At 38.8% G+C, this 22,158-nt stretch overlaps 1 protein-coding gene across 3 annotated transcripts in view; it reads right to left on the bottom strand.

The window, feature by feature from the left end:
• ATG2B (autophagy related 2B) overlaps positions 1-22,158 on the bottom strand; it is a 74,325-nt gene that overhangs the window by 39,224 nt on the left and 12,943 nt on the right. For all 3 annotated transcript variants that reach the window (XR_007453598.1, XM_049612201.1, XM_049612200.1), the window contains exons 2-17: positions 21,887-22,049; positions 18,438-18,590; positions 17,879-17,981; positions 16,219-16,381; positions 14,618-14,797; positions 11,515-11,611; positions 11,072-11,257; positions 9,910-10,064; positions 9,710-9,815; positions 8,310-8,571; positions 6,942-7,092; positions 6,027-6,119; positions 5,702-5,890; positions 3,172-3,445; positions 2,246-2,348; positions 195-387 (exon numbers count right to left, since the gene is read on the bottom strand). Coding sequence is in view for 2 of the 3 variants with exons in the window: in XM_049612201.1 (XP_049468158.1) it covers positions 195-387; positions 2,246-2,348; positions 3,172-3,445; positions 5,702-5,890; positions 6,027-6,119; positions 6,942-7,092; positions 8,310-8,571; positions 9,710-9,815; positions 9,910-10,064; positions 11,072-11,257; positions 11,515-11,611; positions 14,618-14,797; positions 16,219-16,381; positions 17,879-17,981; positions 18,438-18,590; positions 21,887-22,049 (2,571 nt within the window). In the remaining variant the exon portion in view is untranslated. The remainder of the gene's footprint in view (positions 1-194; positions 388-2,245; positions 2,349-3,171; positions 3,446-5,701; positions 5,891-6,026; positions 6,120-6,941; positions 7,093-8,309; positions 8,572-9,709; positions 9,816-9,909; positions 10,065-11,071; positions 11,258-11,514; positions 11,612-14,617; positions 14,798-16,218; positions 16,382-17,878; positions 17,982-18,437; positions 18,591-21,886; positions 22,050-22,158) is intronic.

Raw genomic sequence — 22,158 nt, 5'->3', positions numbered from 1 at the left:
CATAGGACTTGGTATGTGAGCAAGAAAACAAACACATAATCACTTTTAACCAAGAAAGAAATGGGTATTATTCAGTCTTGGAGTTAAAAACCTAGTAAACGTAGTATACAAAGTACTTTTTAAAAATAAAGAATGAAAATGATTGGTACGTGATGGAGGCTAATCCCTTCATTGCCTGCTCACTTTTATTTTACCTGCTCATTTTCAAACATGACTCTGCGAGAAGAAAAGGGAGATGGGGCTGGTCTTCGCAGATCACAAACATCCTTTAGGGAATGAGCACCTCCTTCCTCTTCTTCCTGATAGCGGCCATCACTCTCTTCTTCCTCAGCTGCTATCCTCTCCAAAATGGAATGCATGGCTGGCGGATTTATTTTCAGTACAATTCTGACAGCAAAGACAATTTAAAAACTCAAGGTCTCAGTGTAAATTGCAAAGCTTTAACTTTTCTGCACACTGACACAAAAACCACTGACAATAGGATTCAGCTTCTCTACGAAGTCTAGTTATCGACACGTAACCACTTCGGAGTGTGTTGTAACTTCGAAGTACAGAAGGAAATAAAACAGGGGCATTACCATTTTATACTTGGCTAACAGAAAAATCTGATCTTTTGAGGACACAAGGTGATCTGTAAATTTCACTAACAGCCAACGAATTTTACCTAAGAAGTCTATTTATTATCACGAAATCAAATGCTTCTGGGGTTCTGCTATCATGGAATACTTGCTTACCTAAGAGACCTTACGTTCTAGAAACTGTTCAAATGGAAAAGGAGAGGATGATAAGGGAATAAGCTAGAACTGCAACGATGAAGTAATTCTTTCCTTCAGGAATTTCAATCATGAAAGGCTTGCAGGGTTGCCGTCGTATGGAAGCTACAAACCTGGAATAAAGGAGCTGATGCCCTCGGCCCCTCCTTTCCTCCTCCCTGCTCGTCACTAGTAAAGGATCTGCAGTCTGCCCTTCGACACCGCTGTGAGGAGGCCTGATGCCCTCAAACAAAACAGCTGTCGTGCATCTATAATGGGTTTTCCCCTAATTAGGTGGTGCCAGTTGGCTCTAGTGATGTACAGTGACCAATGTTTCCTAATTTTGATATTCTAATATAAAATGTGCTTCCAAATTAACTGAAGTAGATCCATTTCTTATGCTGGAAACTCATACAGTAAACTGCTCATTACCAGGCATGAACTGATCACGCCTAAGAGCCTGCAAGGCCTGATATACTGGTGGCAGGTAATGGCGCTAAAGAAATACCACTTTAATGCTCAGGTTTCAAATATTCAGTTTTCAATATACTAAAAAGTCATTATTTCAAGTAAATGACATCCTTTCAAACATATCAAAGCCCACTATCAGGCCATTAAGTTAAATAATAATCTTGTTCTAATATCTACTGAGTAACGAGTGTGTTAATGAATACAGTAGCCTATAACAAATATAATTATTTTATTAATTCTAAGAAATTCTGAAGTAATTTTTGACATCCACCTGTACACTAGAATCACCTGATGTAATTTTGGACTATCCTGATGCCCACGCTCCATCCCAAAATCTCAGGGTGGAGTCCATGAATCAGTATCTTGTAAAAGCTCCCCAGATTTGTAAAACACCGTCACGGACTTTTTTTGAAAAAAAGAGATCACGGACTAGAAGATTCTTCTGACGACTAACCAAATGATGCCACATGACTCTTTGCCTGTAGCCCTGAACGATTTTTAAAACAGTTAAGGATTCTTCTGTCCCTCTACTTAAACTGGGTAACTTGAGACCAGGGAATACACTTTAAACCTCATCTCTCACAATAAAGACAGACACCTTTCATCATAGAGGAATACACTCAATATGGATTTTTATTTTTTTATTTTTTTTAAACATTTATTTGTTTTTGAGACAGAGAGAGACAGAGCACGAGCAGGGGATGGGCAGAGAGAGAGGGAGACACAGAATCTGAAACAGGCTCCAGGCTTTAAGCCGTCAGCACAGAGCCTGACGCGGGGCTCGAACTCACGGACCGTGAGATCATGACCTGAGCCGAAGTCAGATGCTTAACCGACCAAGCCACCCAGGCGCCCCTCAATATGGATTTTTAAATTGATTTTGTCCATCTTCCTCTGAGTTCTCGCATTAAGGGTGAGTATTTTTAAATTCATAGCCAAAATGTCAATTAAAAGTACTACAGCAATTTATTCTAGAAACAATAGTCTCACTAAAATGTCTATCATATACATCTGGTACTCACCGTGGCCAGTCAAAGTCATCTGATGATGCTGTATCTCCATCTACCCCACTAGACACATGGAAAAACTTAACAGATGACTCTCCTTTATCTTCCTGGAATGACCCTAATAAAACAAGACTGATTCACTAAAATGCATTTCTTTTCAAGTGCTAAGAGAAAAAGTAGTTTCCTCCTTACATAAGCAAAGGTCCTCTGGATGAGGGACACGTGCAACATTAAGTTGTACAGCACTTATTCTTCTGTCCCTGTTTCATGGGTACATGTGGGGAGACAGGATGAGCAGATGAATTAAAGATGATGTTTTCTGCCCAAACTCAAATTCTTAAGGCACCAAGTTTAATGTGTAAGGTACATAATCACGACAGTAAATACAGCAGGTGCCACTTAGTGAGTGTCACTCAATGATTATTCTACACAAAAGTTTACGCAGCTCATCTAGGAACACAGGGATAATAACTATATTTCTTAAACGCTTTGTACCAAGCATTGTAAGAATTCCCTCCGTTCACAATAACCAGTGCGTGATTTTTCAGTCCATCTCACAAAGAATGACTTTCCTCCAGAATACTGAGTTTCCTACCACTGTCGATTAGATCAGATAACGCCTAAAGGCCCTTTAATGAAGTCATAATCAGCAAATCAACTGTAAATATCTGTAAAGAGGTGTAAAACTCAGAACAAGGGAAAAGAAACTTTACAACATTCCCCTGTAGAAAAGTACTTTAAGGAAGTGAATAATCATGCTTAGTAACTAAAACAAAAAAATAATTGTATCCCGTATTGGTATACAATACTGGAAAACAGCCATTCCTCTTGTTTTCTAATGGTGTCTAATGTTACTAATATTGTGGACCGTCAGACTTTTTCATGTTTGTTTCAGTAGCGGTTATTTCTGGTCTGGCTCTTACAGGCACGTTCAATCTTACCAACTAGTTCTCTAAAGGTAAGTTCCAATTTAATCTGTTCTGGGGTTGATCCTCCTATAAATTCAGTCTTAAATTCTAGATCTGTGAATGCTAAATGAAGGATCTCCTTCTGAAGCGACTTCTTGAACCACGGTCCTCTTTCCTGATCTGACCGAAGATCGGGTATTGGGAAGCGGACAGAAAGGTTTAATGCCGGTGTGGCAACCTGGACTGATATCCGACAATTTGCAGGACTATGTGAATCATCCAGAAATACTTCGGTGAAAGCCTTGTGCTAAAACACAAAACATCAAAAATATGCCAAAATGTCAAATTAAGTAAATAAGCACAAATGATGTTAGTATTCAACAATATGTATAATCACTACTTCCTCATTCAGTATAAAGCATTAAAATAAAATTCAAATTAACTACTACCATGTTAATTTCTTTATTTTTTATATTTTTTAATTTTTTTTTAACGTTTATTTATTTTTGAGACAGAGAGAGACAGAGCATGAACGGGGGAGGGGCAGAGAGAGAGGGAGACACAGAATCGGAAGCAGGCTCCAGGCTCTGAGCCATCAGCCCAGAGCCCGACGCGGGGCTCGAACCCACGGACTGCGAGATCGTGACCTGAGCTGAAGTCGGACGCTTAACCAACTGAGCCACCCAGGCGCCCCAACCATGTTAATTTAGAGTAATGGAATTTTATAATGTAACAGCTATTGACAAAATTCCAAATTACTGGCAAAAGTTAAATCCTCATATAAAATCAGTCAAAATAAAAACTGAACCAAAGACACAGGTGCTATAGATGCATACATATATTAGTACAGACTAAAAAAGGACAGTGTGTAAAGTAGGTTATCAATAAGTCCAATACAGTTAAAAATCAACTTAACTTCCAATATGAAGAATTTGTCTACCACTATGCTACTTCAAAGACTCAATGTGAACTTAGATACATTAAGCCAAATGCAAAGGCCCATCCATCCCTGACTCAATTCTGTATTTCCAGGCCGAAGCCCAGAGCCTGGCACAGTGTAAATTCTAAATATTCACCAGATGACTCACCCTAAGCTCCCATCCAACCCAAGTGTATAAGCCCATCAGATGGCTCTTAGAAACCAAGACATGTATGCACCCTTTACTCAAAATCATGTTACAACAAAAGTATCAAAGAACATGCCCTTCAGATAAAAGTCTGTTTTTGGGTGTTTTTTTTTCTAAAATGCATTGAAGCTTATAAAGCTTTAGTCCAGGGGTGCCTGGGTGGCTCAGTCAGTTGAGCGTCCGACTTCGACTCAGGTCATGACCTTGTGGTTTTTGAGTTCAAGTCCCACATCGGGCTCTGTGCTGACAGCCCAGAGCCTGGATCCCACTTCGGATTCTGTCTCCCTCTCTCTCTGTTCCTCCCCCACTTGCATTCTGTCTCGCTCTCAAAAATAAAGAATAAAAAAAAAAAAAAGCTTTAGTCCAGACTACACTGCAAGCAAGAACACTCCCCTCTACTTCTAGTCTGACCTCCCAGATTAGAAAGTCCCCTTCTTACCCTAGACTTGGATTTTTAACACACCTATCCTTTCTCTCCCCTATTGGACTTTGTAATACTAACCCCTATTCTCAGCAAGAATAACCCAAGAGATTAAGCCATCATCTTGGTACATCTACGGCCAACAGTAAACACGCACACTAGCCCCACAGAACTTCAAATAATTAGCAATTGGTGACAACAAAAATTAAAGAACGCTGATTTAATGCGAATGCCCACCACTAACTGAGGGAGAAACAAGTAAGTGGAAAAATAGCTTTTCCCTTTTCTTTTTAAACCAAAGTTGTCTGTATCTGTTCCCGGTCCTTATAGCGCCCGAATTCCAGCCCCAAAATTCCTAACGGATTTCTTGCAAATCTGACTTGCTTAGAAACGACACCAAGCACCAGACAGATCTATAAGTAAAGGTGACCTAATGCGATGCCCAATAACCCAATACTATAAATTAAATTCCCACCTTCACAAGTGTGTCTTTCATCATATGGGCTACCTTTTACAGGTAGACCAAGTAGTTTGCTAAATGCGTGAATGAGTTTTGCACAGATATTGTAACTGAAATTTATAAAATTTGGACAAACACAGAAAAGGAAAGGGAATCTAATGCTACACTCTAACATAATCAATGCTACCAACTGGTTCAGTTCTATCCATTCTTTTTCTATACCTCAAGTTTATTTACACAGTTGTCACAAAAGTTTATGTGGAGTAACACGTTCCACTTTTACTACTCCTTCATGAGCTTTCTTCATGTTGCCCGTCTTCATAACCATCATTCAAAATGGCCACGAAAGTATTTGACTCCATATATTAGCAAAGCGTATTCAGCTAGTCTACCACCTAGGCATTCAAGTCTTCATTTTTCATTATTATGAATGATGCTGTTTTAATAATAGGTGCTATTTAAGCTATTAAGAATACTTAAGTCCAGAAATGATCCCAATAAGCCCATTAGCTAGCTATACTTACGATTAGTATTTGCAATGTTCTGAATACTTACCAGACTAATAGGTTTATTGTAGGACGTATACATGTGAGATGCCATCATTTCCACTGTAGTAAGTTTCTGCGGTTGAAGCAAGGAATTTAATCTGTCCACAATACTGATATCCAGCTCGCAGAACACTGGACTTAACTTAATTTGTAATTCTGCCTTCTGAGGAACAGAACTAAGTCTTGCTTGATTACCCTTAAAAAAAAAAAAAAAAAGGAAAACATTAATATAACCACTAATACCACAAAAGGAAGTGAAAACCTTATGACTGTGACAAAATACATATCAAATGAAAATTTACAGGTGGTAATCACATAAAAAGGCCTCTTACCTGGGGTCCTTTATTCTCAGAATGCTTATAATGAAGCTGAAGACACACAGGGAGATGGGAATCAGTCCGCTCTTTGGAATGAAACATTAAAAGCTTACAAAGAAAGACAAAGATAAATTAAATGTAAGATATTAAACTATCATTAATTTCATGAATTAACAGAGGTGCTAATATAATAGTGGGAAAAGCTTAAGCTTTTTGAAGTCAAGAAAGAAGAGTTTACATTTCATTTTGGGCTCTTACAAGCAGCGTGAATCCTAGACAAGTTAGTTCACTCCTGGGATACTTAGGATCTCATCTGCAAAATGTACCTGAGAATTCAAGTAAATTAATGCCCAAGAAAGTACTCTGAAAATAAAATAACGTACAAAGTAACAACAATAAATGTTATCATGAATAACTTTGAAAAGTTTCTCTAGAACAGGTTTCAGAATTAGAAAAAAAAATCAGACTACTAATAAATGAACAAAAGACATTTTGCTGGTATTAAACAGTGCTTCTTAGCACACTGCAGGCATTCAGTATTTGTTGAATGGCAGAAATCTTCTGAAATTAATGGTACTTGGAAAGTTAGTGAAATGAAATCATCAGTCTCATAATCTGTCTGCCACTTTAAAACAAGTCAACTCTAAATTAAAAGGTCTAACAGACTCTTACAATGACCTTGACTGCCGTACATTAAAATGTTCAACAGGGACACCTGGGTGGCTCAGTCGATGAAGCATCCGACTCTTGGTTTCAGCTCAGGTTACGATCTCACAGTTTGGGAGACTGAGTTGTCCGCATGGAGCCTGCTTCAGATGCTCTCCCTCCTCTCTCTCTGCCCCTCCCCTCCTCGTGCTCTCTCACCCTCTGTCTCAAACTTTAAGGAAAAAAAAAAAGGAAGAATCTAAAGAAAAAGTATCTAGCATTTACCTCTGTGTAGTGAGGAGGAACAGAATGAAAATCAGTTGGAAACAGGCACTCCAAAAGTTCCATTTGCCCAATGGACATATCCGTACTAAAACATCGGGAAGCTGATCTTTGTCTTTGTTCATAGGACACTTTGATGCCAGTACCTATAAATCTATTATAAAAAATGAAGCATTTAAGAGTATTCATGTACTTCTGGATTAACCAACGTGTTAAAGAAGAGTACACAAGTGTTGTTAAAGCACAATTATCCACCTATTCTGACAGGTTCAAGTTGTTAGTGATAACTAATATTCCTAAGGGTATTAACCAGCAAGACTGCTTCAAATTTCCCATTCCCTGACAAAAGAAAGCAGTTCCGTCAATAGGAAATTATCCAGGATATATTTATTTCCCAACACTGACCTTTGTTCTTTGACATTTTAAAATTTACACTGCAGTGGACAAAAACTTTCATATCTGTAAAATATACGTAATAGATTCTTAAAATTGTCTAAAAGCCTCATGCAATATTTTTAAAACTTCAGTCAGTGGATCTCAAGTGTAAGCTCGTTTCCAGCTGTTGCTGCTTTTCTTATATTTCCTACTGGCATATATTTGAAACCCTGTCAGAAATGGGGGTGGGGAGAGGTTTTTACAATTTTATTATAAATACTATGGTCCTTACCATAGAGTTTCTTTTGCTATGTATAAAAACTATTCTGTATAGTAACTGTTAATACTTAAAATAAAAGGCCAAACTGTTTTCTAAAAATATTAATGTATGTGCCTAAACTATCATTTACAATATGAAAGATCACTTTGTTAAACAATATTTACATATTAAGAACATCGTACTTACAAATTTAATTGTCTCCTCACCTAGTAGGACTCAACTCATGAAAAGATCATTGGCTATTTGGACGGCTTTAATTTTTTAAAGCAGAAGTGGAAAGTGCAGGATCCAGGCTCAAGATGAGCCTGGGGTGCTGTCCCCCTCCCCACGGCAGACGACTGGGGCACATCCCTTCTCATGACCTCACTCCATTCCTACCACCACTGCCGTCTCTGCTGAGCCACTGACAGTAGGAACTATTTTTAGGATTATAATGGTGTCACTATTTTAACCAGCCCAATGTGGTCGAAAAAACTTGTCAAGAGCAGAGAAAACTCCAGATTATGTCAATCTTCTATGTGAATGGTTTCACGTGGCAACTAACCTGAACGAGAGATTCTATGGTAAGCATGTCTGCAGCACTGAAAGAAACCTCACTCATTCCCTCGTTTCCAAGTAAAATGGGAATCAGAAAAACAAATGGTGATGGGTAGATACAAAAGCCCACGTCATCCGGTTCTTTTCCAAGGAGCATTAATAAATATGAGAGAATTTACCTAAGGTGATCGTGTTTGCAAGCTTCGGCAAATACTGCTCGGAAAGACTTCAAATCATCTGCTGAAAATCTTGCTGGGTCAATCTTTTCTATGCAAGTGAAAAAAGCTATCGCCAAAGGTGTCAATGGATTAAGGTTCAATGACGTTTCAGGTGGAGACAAAGGATCGATGTGAAGCACAGAGATGGAGAAGGTTCCCACAGCTAGTCTAAAAATAAGTTCAGGCCTGGATTCATCCACTGAAACAGATCTAGATGGGAGAGCTGGAACACATGGGTTAAAATGAGATACATAAAATACTTAAAAATAATCCATTATATCAAAATTATAAAACATTTACTCGTGTTAGTTTAAAAATTTTTTTTAATGTTTATTTATTTTTTGAGAGACAGAGCGTGGGGGAGGGGCAGAGACAGTAGGAGACACAGAATCCAAAGCAGGTTCCAGTCTCTGAACTGTCAGCACAGAGCCCGAATGCGGGGCTCGAACTCACAAACCATGAGATCATGACCTGAGCCGAAGTCGGACGCTTAACCAACTGAGCCACCCAGGCTCCCCTACTTGTGTTAGTTTTAAAAAAACAGGTGATCACACGACAGTTTGAATGATATTTGATGTTAAACAAGATAAACTGTTAACTCTCTGCATTTTATATCCTGGATCCTTGATACACATATGGAGATGCCTGGCTGGCTCAGTCGGTAGAGCACGGGACTCAATCTCAGGTTTATGAGTTCAAGCCTCACGCTGTGCAGAGATTAAATAAATAAAACTTAAAAAAAACAACAACAATGGGGAGTCTGGGTGTCTCAGTCCGTTAAGCAGCTGGCTCTTGATCCTGGCTCAGGTTATGATCTCACGGTTGTGAGACTGAGCCTGGCATCAGGCTCAGTGGAGCCTGCTTGGGATTCTCTCTTCTCCTCTCTCTCTCTGCTCCACCCTTGCTCGTGCTCTCTCTAAGTAAATAAATAAATCTTTAAAAAAAAAACAAAAACACACACACACACACACACGGAAACAAAACTTTTGCAGTGATAAAACTGTATTGGAAAAGTCACAGATCAACCACAAGTTGCTCAAATTTTCCTGTAAGCCTCGTGTCTATTTCAAACCTGAGGTTCTCTTTCAAGAAAAGCGTCAGATGGTGGGTGAGACGCCTAAGCTGCGATAATAATATGAAACTTACACACACTTTTTAATAAAAATATTTAAATACACAAAGACTACAAGTTCACATTTTCTTTCTAAATTTGGTTAAATGGCCTAGATCAAAAGAAAATCTTCTGAAGGGAAAGAAAAGCAGCGGCAGAATGGCATTTTCAAGAAAGAAACAATGTGTTTTAATTTTTAAATTTTTTAAAATTCTAGTGGCACTATCAACAAATGTCTTATGCTACGTACAAGTTTTCTGTAAAGCTGGTGGGGGCGCCAGGTTGGATGGCAATGCTGACCCTCTTACTGGCTGTTCTTTATGATGATCAAGGAAATCTCCCCACGTTGGCTGAAGCTGTAAAAGAATTTTTTTTTTAATCACATGAATAAAGCGTAGAATTTTAGAAGCCACTTTTCAAGCCGAGAGTAACAATTAAATAATACTTTACCACAGTAGCACTTAATGGAGATCCTGCTGGAGTATTTGTATATGTACTAGTTAACGACAACTCAAGGTCCACATTTGGAGGGTCTCCAAGGGGTGGAAGAGAAGAGAGACTATGGGACATGTCCATATCGGCCATGGAGAAGAAAACTTCTTCTTCTAGAGAGAATTAAACCTTGTCAATTGTGTAATTCATGTCTTTATAGTAAGTTAACATGTATTAATATCATATTCTTCCTTCAGATTATCTGCAATACGGCGATGCCCTAAAGTTTACATTACTTCCAGTAGGGTACTTTATTTGGATCCAAGATATAAATGGCATAATAAAAACTCGACCAAATACAAGTTAACAAAGTTATGCTATCCTACTGGGGAACTTGTTTTGTGGTTTTTTGTTTTTTTTCCAAATATATGACATGTACTACATGGTATATTTTTAGGTGTCATGTGACAGTTTAGGAGCTAAAACCCAACTTTAAAATAGTATGAAGATCTTGTGATATCTGGTTTCATATGGATACAGCTTTTTCTTTAAAAACAAACCTGAATATATCATTTAGAATTCTATTTACCTTTCACTTTCTTCTTCCTGGAGGTTGTTTCACCCTGAGGCGAATGAAGTTTGTTATGGCCAATATTGCTTGAATACGCTTTAATTTCTTAGTTTTTAATTTATTTAGTTCAACATTCTGTATTTAAAGTGATTCTTCTTAAGGTATTAGTGCTTAAACATTGTAAAACACCTGTAAATGCCAGGTTTACTTGGCATTATATTTACACATAATTGATAGAAGAGTAGAGAAAGGTTCCTAAAGGAATCTGCCATAAATCATTATACAAGTATGTAAGAATTTGACAAAATGAATAATTATCCCCAATTTATCTTTTGTGTATGCATTTTTGTGAATTGACTATCCTTAGAATAAAAAAAAAAGAATAAATCATGACTTATGAAACAAGACTACACAATCAAAAAAAGGTACATGTGCCAGTGCATCACTGTAATTAATGACATGGTTAGATCAACTTACTAACTGAAACCTTCTTATAGCACAGATCTTTTGTTCTTTCGTTACTAAACTCCATTTCACAACAGCCAAATTGTTTACTCTGCTCTCTGATGACACTGTAGGAATCTAGTGTCAACGGTCTTAGTTCCTTACCACGGCTAGAAGGTGTCCGAGCAGATTCTGTCTCATAAAAGCTTTGCTCTGAAGATACACCCACGGAGAGGGAATCTTTTCTCAAATAATACCGGTTTAATTCCATCTGAATTCGATATTCGTCTTCCTGCTGCATAGGTCGGTTTTTTCTATCTTTATTACCTAATCCTATTTTGCTAGAATTTTCTGGAAGTATAGAAAGGAAAGCAAAGGAAAGCAAAACAGTAATTAAATCTGGAGTTAATCATCTCTCTCCCAAAACCCACTTGTTCAATACTAACAGCAACTTCATGCCAGTCAATTCAGAACTACCACTATTTAATATTAATCAGAGACCAATGCAGTAGTTTTAAGCAGCTAGCTAGAAATCATAGCATCTTTGATCTTAACTAAAAAATTTCAAAGTTAAAAATAACAACAGAGTAACCCATTGCCATACTTGCCTGGTCCGGCAATAGCTGCTAACATATCCAAAAGCAAGTGCACCTGCCTCGGTGACAGGAATAGGTGAATAGAGTCTATCTGTCCATCAATATCCAACTTCAAAACAAAAAACAAAAACAAAACCACTCAGGATAAACACTCTTAAAACCTCATCACCACAAATCCCAGTATACTTTAATGCACGGAGATCAATACGGATTAGTCAGTCTTAAATTCTTTTACCTAAGATTCCATCCACGAATTCACACAATCTAAATAAAAAGACTTCTAAGCCATCCAACTGTTGTTCTAAGAGGGAAAATCCTCCCGAGAAATTCCATGTTGGCAAGTCCAACGTCACACTTTTTGTCTCTGTGAGCTTACTATAGGGTATTTAAGGTATTTGAGGCCTTAAGACACAGCCACTAAGAAAGAATACCAAGTTAGTAGTACAGTTTTCCTTCCCAGCAGGACTTCAAGACTCGAGTCATAATCCTCAAAGCTGGAGTCACACCAATAGCAAATAAAGTTGGCTTTCCCAAGTTTGCCCACTTGCTAGCACAGCACTTGGGGACCCTTCCCTATCGGCAGCGTGCCTCTCCAGATGCGCCGTATTCCACAAAGCCCACTCCCCGCTAGGTAGGAAAGCATAAGCCACAGCAGAGATGCCAACGGAGCTGGGCGATCGGGTGAACTGCCTTGCTCTTTTCCAAGTCTTTGTCCAATTTTCCTCCTAGAAATAAGAGCCCACCCCGTCCCATCTGGATTCCCGTGGAGTATATTCCGACAAAAACAATTACTCCACTCTCTACACCACATTCTAAAAAGTTGAATGTGCTATGGCCGCCTTACTTTTCATTCACCTCCTCTTAGTCCTAACGCTAACACTCCCATTATCCTTATGCCATTTTGCAATTTAAAAGGAATTCAATTAATAAAATACGTTTATATTTGGAAAATGGCACCTTCCCCAGGGGAAAAAACAAATTTCCTCTGATTCTAAAAACAAAAAATATCGTATTATATAGTAACTCTGAGAAATGTCCATGATCTGAGAATATAATAACACTCTCCAATAATAACAATCATCACTATCACTTTTCGGTTTTGCTTTTTTAAGTGCTGGGGCACTATGCCCCAACCAGCATGGGATTCTCTCTCTCTGCCCCTCCCCCACTCGTGCTTTTTCTCTCTCTCCGAATAAACAAACTTTAACAAAAATTAAAAAACAAAGTCAAATAATTTCAAACTCAATATGACACGGTAACTGAAATGAAATCTCTATAAATTCAATACATACAAGTCCTCTGTGTTCTTAGATAGCACATTCCTGAAAGTACATGCTAAAACTGAGTATGTGAACCATAAGGCTTACACTGTTCGGGGTGGGTACCAGTCTCAGAGAACTAAAATAAATAAATAAATAAATAATAAAATAACATAAAATATCTTTCATAACATTTTGAGCTCACAGTTGAAAGACGTGGGTCTAATGAACATCAGAGGGACTACAGATCGGGCACTTTGAGGACCCCTAGCCAATGCCATCTTTGTCTACACTGTATCGTTTATGAGATTTACATTTCTCAACGCTAATATCTAGAACTTTTATTTCTCCATTTAGTCTTCATTTTCATTAAATAAGAACAATATGGACTCAAAAAATCAAGTTACTACTGCAAAACCAATGACCATATAGGCGAGGAGAGTAAGATCCCCAAATATCAACACTGGCTGACAATCATACCCTCGTGCAGTGATTCCAGGTGTTATTTGCCACCTAATACACAGATGTCCAAAAGCAACATCGAAAAGGCACTTATCCAAATCAACACATAGTGTGCAAAAGTCTGGGTCTGCTCAAAGATCAAGTATATAAATGCTGAAAACTATATTTAATCAAAACAGAACTATAAAAGTTACTATGGTTCTCCCTTCTTAGAGAAACAGTAAATGCACCCCCCTACCCCTCCCAGAGGCAGGAGTGTGTTAGTTTCCCAAGGATTTTAGCACGTCGGGGGATTCCCTGAGGGTTTAAACACACCTACAGCTTTCTTGTGTTATTTTATGAAGAGGCTTTTAAGAACTGGAGAAAGGAGGTCCTAGCACCTAGGGTAGGACAGAGCACTAAACGAAGGAGAGGGAGTCCTCGGAAATAGGAAGGCTGAGGTTCTGATTATCCCCTTCCCCCGCCTCCACCTCTAGCCAGGAGTGCCAACCCAAGGACGGGTTGCTGGAGATCCTTCAATCCTCTGAAAACCCTACATGCATTCACGTGCGCTCAGTTGCTCCCTCTCCCATGCCCCTCCCCCCAGCAATCTCTATAGCTCTCATTATACGCTGTATTAAGGCGAAGACAGTACTCCACTCTTCTTTGCATCTCCCCGAGAAGTTGCACAGGGCCTGGCACACGGCACTCAAACACCTACAGCTAGTTAGCACAGTGAGTAAAATGACTAAATCCTGACGTCTTCTTAATTTAAACTACATTTTACACAGATTATACAGCAAATTAGTTTTCAAAGTTTGAAAATAACACGCCACAAATACGTTTTTAACCAGCTACACAAACACAAGCTTCCTGATTCCCCAGCAGACCGCCCAATACTGCTCCCTACAAAACAGGTGTTGTCTTTACAAGCTCTTCAAAAGCCATGAGTTACCATGGGGGGGGGGAGTCAATCTCTTTTCATAAATATTCCACAACATAAAAACAGTCATTCTGTTCAAAACACACAAAGGTGGGCATTTTTACACGCATACAATTAAGCACCTTCTACGGCCAACTTCTTGCTTTCCAAATCTCTTCTCCTAAACTTACTTTTGTGATAACAGATTCCTTAATAAATTGCTAGTTTCTGAACTAACGAATGTTTCTGAACCGCTCCAGTGTAGGAGACAGTGCTAAACCCAAGCAGCAGCAGAAGGGCAAAGGCATTCCTCACGTGAGCCTTAAGACGGGAGGACAGAGGCCCCAGCAGAGAGTAAGAACGCTGACTCCAGGACAGTGGGCACCCTAGTTACAAGACAATCCACAGTGACCAATCGGTGAGAACGCTGCACAGATTAAAGAATGCTTGTACTCTGGTTTGTCTTACTGTAGAAAATAAAACGAACACTTACCTTAGCTCCAGGAAGTACTTCATTCTGTTTCAACGTGAGACTCAACTCCAACCTACCGATCAGCCCTCCAACCTGCACTGGGTCAGAGGGTGCCATCTCTGGTAAATTTCTAGTTAGTTGTGGGTGTGGCTCATAGACAATTTTGGGATTCCAGCTAGGTGACAGCTTTGGCTCAGTTTCCTACAATGAGGCAATAAGAATAAAATAATTCTTGGGAATGCAAGCCGGTGCAGCCACTCTGGAAAACAGTATGGAGGTTCTTCAAAAAACTAAAACTAAAACCACCCTAACGAACCAGCAACTGCACTACTAGGCATTTATCCAAGGGATACAGGTGTGCTGCTTCGAAGGGACACATGCACCCCCATGTTTATAGCAGCTCTATTGACAATAGCCAAAGTCTGGAAAGAGCCCAAATGTCCACCTATGGATGGATGAAGAAGATGTGGTGTGTATATATATGTGTATATGTATTATGTGTATATATATATATATGTGTATGTGTGTGTACATATATACACACACACACACACACACACACACACACAATGGAGTATTACTCGGCCATCAAAAAGAATGAAATCTTGCCATTTGCAACTACGTGGATGGAACTGGAGGGTATTATGCTAAGTGAAATTAGTCAGAGAAAAACAAAAATCATACGACTTCACTAATATGAAGACTTTAAGAGACAAAAGAGATGAACATAAGGGAAGGGAAACAAAAGCAATATAAAAACAGGGAGGGGGACAAAGCATAAGAGACTCATAAATATGGAGAACAAACTGAGGGTTTCTGGAGGGGTTGTGGGAGGGGGAATGAGCTAAGTGGGGAAGGGGCACTAAGCAATCTACTCCTGAAATCATCGTTTCACTAGATGCTAACTAATTTGGATGTAAGTTTTAAAAAACAAAAAATAAAATTAAAAAAAAGAATAAAGTAATTCTTTAAAATACCTTAGTGTAAATAAAATGAAATGCAAAATACAAATGTCAGCATAAGAGTAAAATATTTGACATGAAAAACTTATTACGTGACCATGAATAAACCAGTATCTTATAGCTGGCATGAAACAGTAGTAATAAAGGCAAATCATGGAAAAGGACTTTATGGAAAAAAGCACAGTATCTATTCAAATTACAGCAATAAGAAAAAATAGACATTCTGTAATCATGAAAATCTGAAATAATGCAAAAGATAAATTCTGGAAGGACTGATTTATGAAAGGACTCTCTACTCTCAGAAAGGATTAATAAAACGTTCCTAATTATAAAACCCTTTTAAGCTGTAAGTTTTCAGCACTGTTCATTATGTAAGGTAATGTGAACACTGCTTGGGATTTTATCCTAAAAGGGTATTCACGGTCATCATACCACTTTCCCCCAAAACACAGTATCCGATGTTACACACCTCACAGGTAGGAAAGGCATCAATCGTAAATAGGAGTATTTTAAAAACCACGAAAGGTAGGCATCGCTGAATATTTGTGTTAACTTCCAGATCAGACGGATCTGTATACCCCAGCAAAACCTAACAGCCCCCATTTAAACCTTTTACAAATCTAGGATTTAGCGTTTGATTTTTTGTTTGGTTTTTCTTACCACTGGTGCAGTTGAACACACTGGGGAGGATTTTGCTGACGCGGAAAACTCATCCCAGAAGAGGGCCACTCCGGAGAGCTGCAGCAACTTGTGCGCAAACGCTGTGGGCTGATGCACGTTCATTCCTGCAGACTCGTCAGCAGCTTCGTCACAGTACACGGTCCTGCACGTTCAAAACAAGAGCATTTGCACGACGCTCCGGAGAAAACCTACTGGCAAGCCTAAGAAACACACACAGCCTTTTCACTTAAAGGATTGTTCAAGTGTTAGCACAACTGAGAAAATGAGAAAAGGTAACGTGGTCAGCATTACGGTGCTTTACTACGGGAAAACGTTTTCACCAAGAGACCTCAGCCACGGGAAGGGTAATTTTAGGGGGTCCTAAGCTGGCGGGGGGGAGACGGGATTAATAACTGCCTAAAGTTCGCCTCCAGGAAAACAATCCCCGTGCTCCCTCACAAACCTATCTTGGCTCCAAGTCACGTGTCTGACATGAATGGCATTTCTTGAACCCTTCCGACTGTTCATTCCAGGAGTTCAGTTTAAACGAAATACAGAAAGTAGTTCTACGTGCGTGAGATTTCAGTAGCTTTTTAATGTACCATTTCAGGGAAATGCAACCTAATTTCAAAATTCTGTTGACAAGAACTTTCACGGAACCCCTGGGTGGCTCGGTGGGTGAAGCGTCCAACTCCTGATTGACGGCTCAGGTCATGGACTCACAGTGGCGAGATCGAGTCCCACGTCAGGCTCTACGCTGACAGCGTGGAGCCTGCCTGGGATTCTCTCTCTGTGCCTCTCTCTCTGCCTTTCCCCTGCTCAAGCTCGCTCTCTCTCAAAAATAAATGAATATTAAAAACAATAATAACCGTTTCACTAATACATACGATGTTTTGCGAAAGACAGAAACCGTATCTGCTCAAAATCTGGCAAACCCCCCAGCAGATCTGTATACGACAGGGCCGTATACTGAGCACTAAGTGTCTTTGGTGCTCGGTGTACATATTTCATCCTGTGTGTTTCTGCAGGCATTCGTAGCACATCAAAACACATGCGAACAGTGACAACCTCAAATCAACACTCAAAAGTGTGTACATGAATCATCTCTGTTTCAGAGCTGTTTAGAAGGTTCCAAGCAGGCAAAAACACAAAACTAAGTGCTGGTTTCTATATTTTTAAGGAAATCACTATCACGCATATTGACTTTAAGATACTCTCACAGAATCCTCAAAGAAAACAGCAGCAGCTTTTTCATGCAAAGCAGCACTTAGACCAAGCAAAGGAAAGCAAAAAAGCCCCTCATACTAATGAGACATGCCAAAACAACACATCGCTCACATGAAAAAACTCCAACAGGAGTGCCTTAAATTCAGCAGCGCTCAACTATTCATGATTTTTATTTGATACTAACTAAAAACAGAACCATTTGCTTTGAATTCAGTATTATATACAAATTATACCCCAACTGGCATTTTAAGTTTTCAATAATGGGATTAGAACATATCTTGGACAGCAGTGCTTTACTGTGAAATCATACAATGTATTAACAGTATCACCTCTAATCTCTAAAAGCATCATAAAATCTAATGAGAGACTTAGATCTTACCATTTATAAAAGAAAAGAATAGGGTCATTTATTCTCAGAGATAAGAAGTCTTACCTTTCTATTCGAATTTCAAGTGCAGTTCCAGTTTTGGAATTTTCTGGCACGTGTTCGATTCTCAAGACAGTGTCTATAAAAGTGACTTTTACTCTTCTTAGCACTAGAGGAAACAGGTCACCGTCAACATGAGACCATATGTATACTCAATAAAAACTTCTAATGAAAGGAATACAAAATAAAAAAGTTGTATTTCTTTCCTTAAAAATCCCCAAACCTTAAGTTTGGTAATAAATATTTTGTCTTACTGAGCACCTACTATGTCATATCTCAACAGACACTTGGGTAGAGCTAACGCTCTCCGCTGAATTAAAATCCCTTACACAAGCACAATAAAATAAACAGGAGAAACTAGGACACAAAGGACCTGAAATTAAATCAGATACAATATTTAAAATAACCTCAATTCTAAAGTTTTGAAGTGAGAACAGTAATTCTGTTTAAAAACAAATCACTCCAACGGATTTACCTTATGTGAGACTTACTAAATAAAAGGTACTAATATACTAAAAACAAAACAAAAATCTAAAATTTTTGAAAATACTCAATAATGCCAAACCTGTTTCAATGGTTTCAGCAAACTTTTCAAGTCCTTCAAAAGGCTGGGATCCTTCTCCTTGTTCATCCGTTAATTTCTGGCTAAGACATTCTTTTGCCAACTGCATACTGCTGGTCATGAAACTTGACCAATACATAGGCTCAGAACCAGTTGCTGCAGAAAATATAGATGAATTCTAAATAACTTCTCATAGTTCCAACAAAGCCATTTCATAAAATGCCACATTTGAAATAAGTGAATTCTTAATCCTCCAAGAGATATTTAGCATCATGATGTTCCCTCGGCATAGAATACTCTAGAAATCGGGGCGCCTGGGTGGCTCAGTCGGTTGAGCGTCCGGCTTCGGCTCAGGTCATGATCTCGCGGTCTGTGAGTTCGAGCCCCGCGTCGGGCTCTGTGCTGACGGCTCAGAGCCTGGAGCCTGCTTCGGATTCTGTATCTCCCTCTCTTTCTGACCCTCCCCTGCTCATGCTCTGTCTCTCTCTCTCTCTCAAAAATAAATTTAAAAAAAACATTAAAAAAAAAAATTAAAAAAAAAAAGAATACTCTAGAAATCACTCTTGCAAGAGATTCAACCACCACCTTATAATAACTGAGAAGAAAAAATAAAAGATCACAGAACACATGTCCAGAGACCTGTGTTCTCATTAAATGATACACATCTGCCAAATGTTAATTCGCGAATTCGTTCAACAAATATTTAATGCATGCATGGTACTGTTTAAAAGTCTACAGAATAGAGGTCAGCAAACTTCTTTGGCAAGGGTCAGACGGCACAGATTTCAGGTTTTGTGGGTCCTTTGGTCTCTACCGTGATGACTCAACTCTCTCACTCTGGTGCAAAAGCAGCAGAGAGAATAAACGAATGAGTATGGTAGTGTTCCTACACCGATTTACAAAAATAAGACAGACCAAATTTGGCCTAGAGGCCAGAGTTAGCCGACCCTGCTGTAAGGGATCCAAAAAATATTAATTCTGCCCTCCCAGAGCCTACAATAGAAGAAATATGTTGCGGTTAAGATGAATTAGCAAGCAACTATGCAGGGTCAACAGAGAACACGGCTGAATCGAGAGGTTAATTCTTCTCACTGACAGAAGGTAACAGGAACTCTGGCAGGGCTGGTGCTCGGCCGAGGCTTTGGAAGGGGAGCAGAAATGTAGACAAGACAGAAAAGCATCCTTGGAGGGATATATGAACTGGGAAAAATCCTTTCTAGATCTCCCCTCATCAGAGAGCTGCACCACTCTCTCTTACGTTATCCAAAACAAAGTGACAGAGATCACTAGAATTCTTGCCTTCCAAAAATGGAAGTTAAAAGCCCTTCTCATGGAATATTTTTAAAGTAAGGGAGAATATCTGACTTTCCACAGAGAAAGTATTATTATATCTAGTCATCATGGTTAAAAAAATATTATTGTTAATTAAATGCCATTATCAAGGAGGACTTCCATGCACAGACTACCACTTTTCAAACTACAGGTGCCACTATTCCAGGAAGTACACTTTAAACTTTGGTGTTCCAGACAGCACTTGGGCTTATAATTCGCCAGGTATATCTTGGTAAACATCACTTGCCACTGAAAGAATTCAAATTCAGAATTTAAGATGATTCACGTCACGACTCTATTGGTTTAGAAAATACACATACGCTACACACACACTCCGAAGTAGAAAATCTTAAGATACAACATCACACGGCGGTTCAGAACAGGGACTCCACAACTAGGTTGCCTGGGTTCAGATCCCATCTTCCCACTTAACTAGCCGTGACCTTGGACAAGTCTGGAATCTACCTCTGCTTCAATTCCCTGTTCTGTAAAATGGAGATAATAAAAAATATCTATTTCAAAGAGCTATTATAAAATAATATTTGTACAGCATTTAGAACAGTATGTGGCATCTAAGAAGCACTATACACGTTGGATACGTCGGAAAACATCACACATGTAATTAAAGCTATACCACACACACGTACTTGTAAATAATGACTTACTACCACTTTAAAGCTTTTCCCTCCCCAAGTTTTCTTCTGAAAATTTTCAATCCTAAGAAAGAGGTGAAAGAATGGTACCATGAACACCCACACAGCCTTCACTTAGACTCATCATGACTGTGTCACACGCACACAAATACACACAAACTCTCATCCTTTTGCTGAACTATCTGAAGGTAAACCTCAGGCATCCTAACACTCACTCCTAAATACTTGAGCATACAACTCCTAAGAATACAATGAACATTCCCCAGCAAAAGCTCAGTAAGGATAACACTCCCAAGAAACATAACCCTGGCAAAATATTATCTTCCTTACAGGCCACACCCAAATTTCCCTAGCTGTCTCAGTAACATCCTTCGTAGCAAAAGCAAAAACACACGATTAACTATTGCAGTGTCTTAGTCTTTTTCATCTGGAACAATTCCTCCACCTTTCTTGTCTTTCGTGATACGGACACTTCGAAAGACTACCAACCAGTGAGTCTGTAGAATTTCCTTATTTTGGATTTGTCTGCCTTCTTCCTTATAATCTGATTCAGATTAAGCACTTTTAACAGGAACGGTACATATATGATGTGTCCTCCTCAGCCATCACATCAGGGCACACATGATGTCGGTTTGATCCACTATCAATGAGATTAAGTTTGATCACTAGGTTGTTGTGATGACTGTCAATTTCTTTCATCGTGAAAGAAACATTTTTCTCTTTGTAAATAATATGTAAAATCGATGGGAGGTATGCTGATACCATCTAAATATAAAGCTCCTCAACAACTTTCACCAAACGATGTTAGAATTCATTGATGATTATCACCTGTATCAAGTGCTTTTTTTTGTTTGTTTTTTGTTTTTTGGTTTTTTTTTTTTTTGCCATGGTGGCCAAAAACATGGTTATGGTCTATCATCTTTTTCTACTCTATGAACTAGGTATCCTACTGCAATAAAGAGCTTTCCCTTCTTCCTGCCTCTCTTACATACTGATTACTTATTTATAACAATATAAACTTAAAGAGAAATTTTGTTTTAATTTAGTGTGCTATAATCCATTATTGCCATTATTCTTTGTTTACTCAAGTATTCCCAGATTTGGCCAATGAGAGCCCCTAAAGCCCAATCCTGTGTCCTTTTAACATTTCTCCATCGATCTTTGAGCAATTCCTTTCTTTCTGGCACAATACTCCGAATCTTTAAAACACGAGTCACTTTAGATAATCAGTAACAAATAATTAAACCAAATCATCATTATACCAAAGTTCCTGCAGGTAAATAGGGCGAGAAGTAATCCTAAAGGTAAAATCACACACACCCAAGTCCTAATATTTTTATCTACTGAAAAGCTCACAAATACAATGCTAAGTAATAAATTAAATACTGAATTTAATACAATTAGGTTACTTTCCCAATCTCTGAGGAATACAAATAGAAACAAATCAAACAAACACAACACACGTACCTAGGCGAGGTCTAGGCCGGAAGACCATTTCTAGCCCTTTCACTTCCAGTGCACAATTATCCTGTAGCAAGGAGCCCCATGGAACTGACAGAGAAATTGACTGTATGAATCCTTCAGTGACTTCTAAAGGCGCATCTGCCGACTCCAGGATCTCATTGAGACACTAAAGAGAAAAAACATGTACATTTTGAAATCACAGGGACAAGAATTCAAAATTGGTAACTTACTCAAAGATGCTGAATATGCTCATATAGGTGTCAGACACTAGGGAT

The sequence above is a fragment of the Panthera uncia genome (genome assembly GCF_023721935.1).
Source record: "Panthera uncia isolate 11264 chromosome B3 unlocalized genomic scaffold, Puncia_PCG_1.0 HiC_scaffold_1, whole genome shotgun sequence".
Lineage (NCBI taxonomy): Eukaryota > Metazoa > Chordata > Mammalia > Carnivora > Felidae > Panthera > Panthera uncia.
Note: the sequence above shows the minus strand (reverse complement) of the source record. Positions and strands in the feature narration are given on the sequence as shown.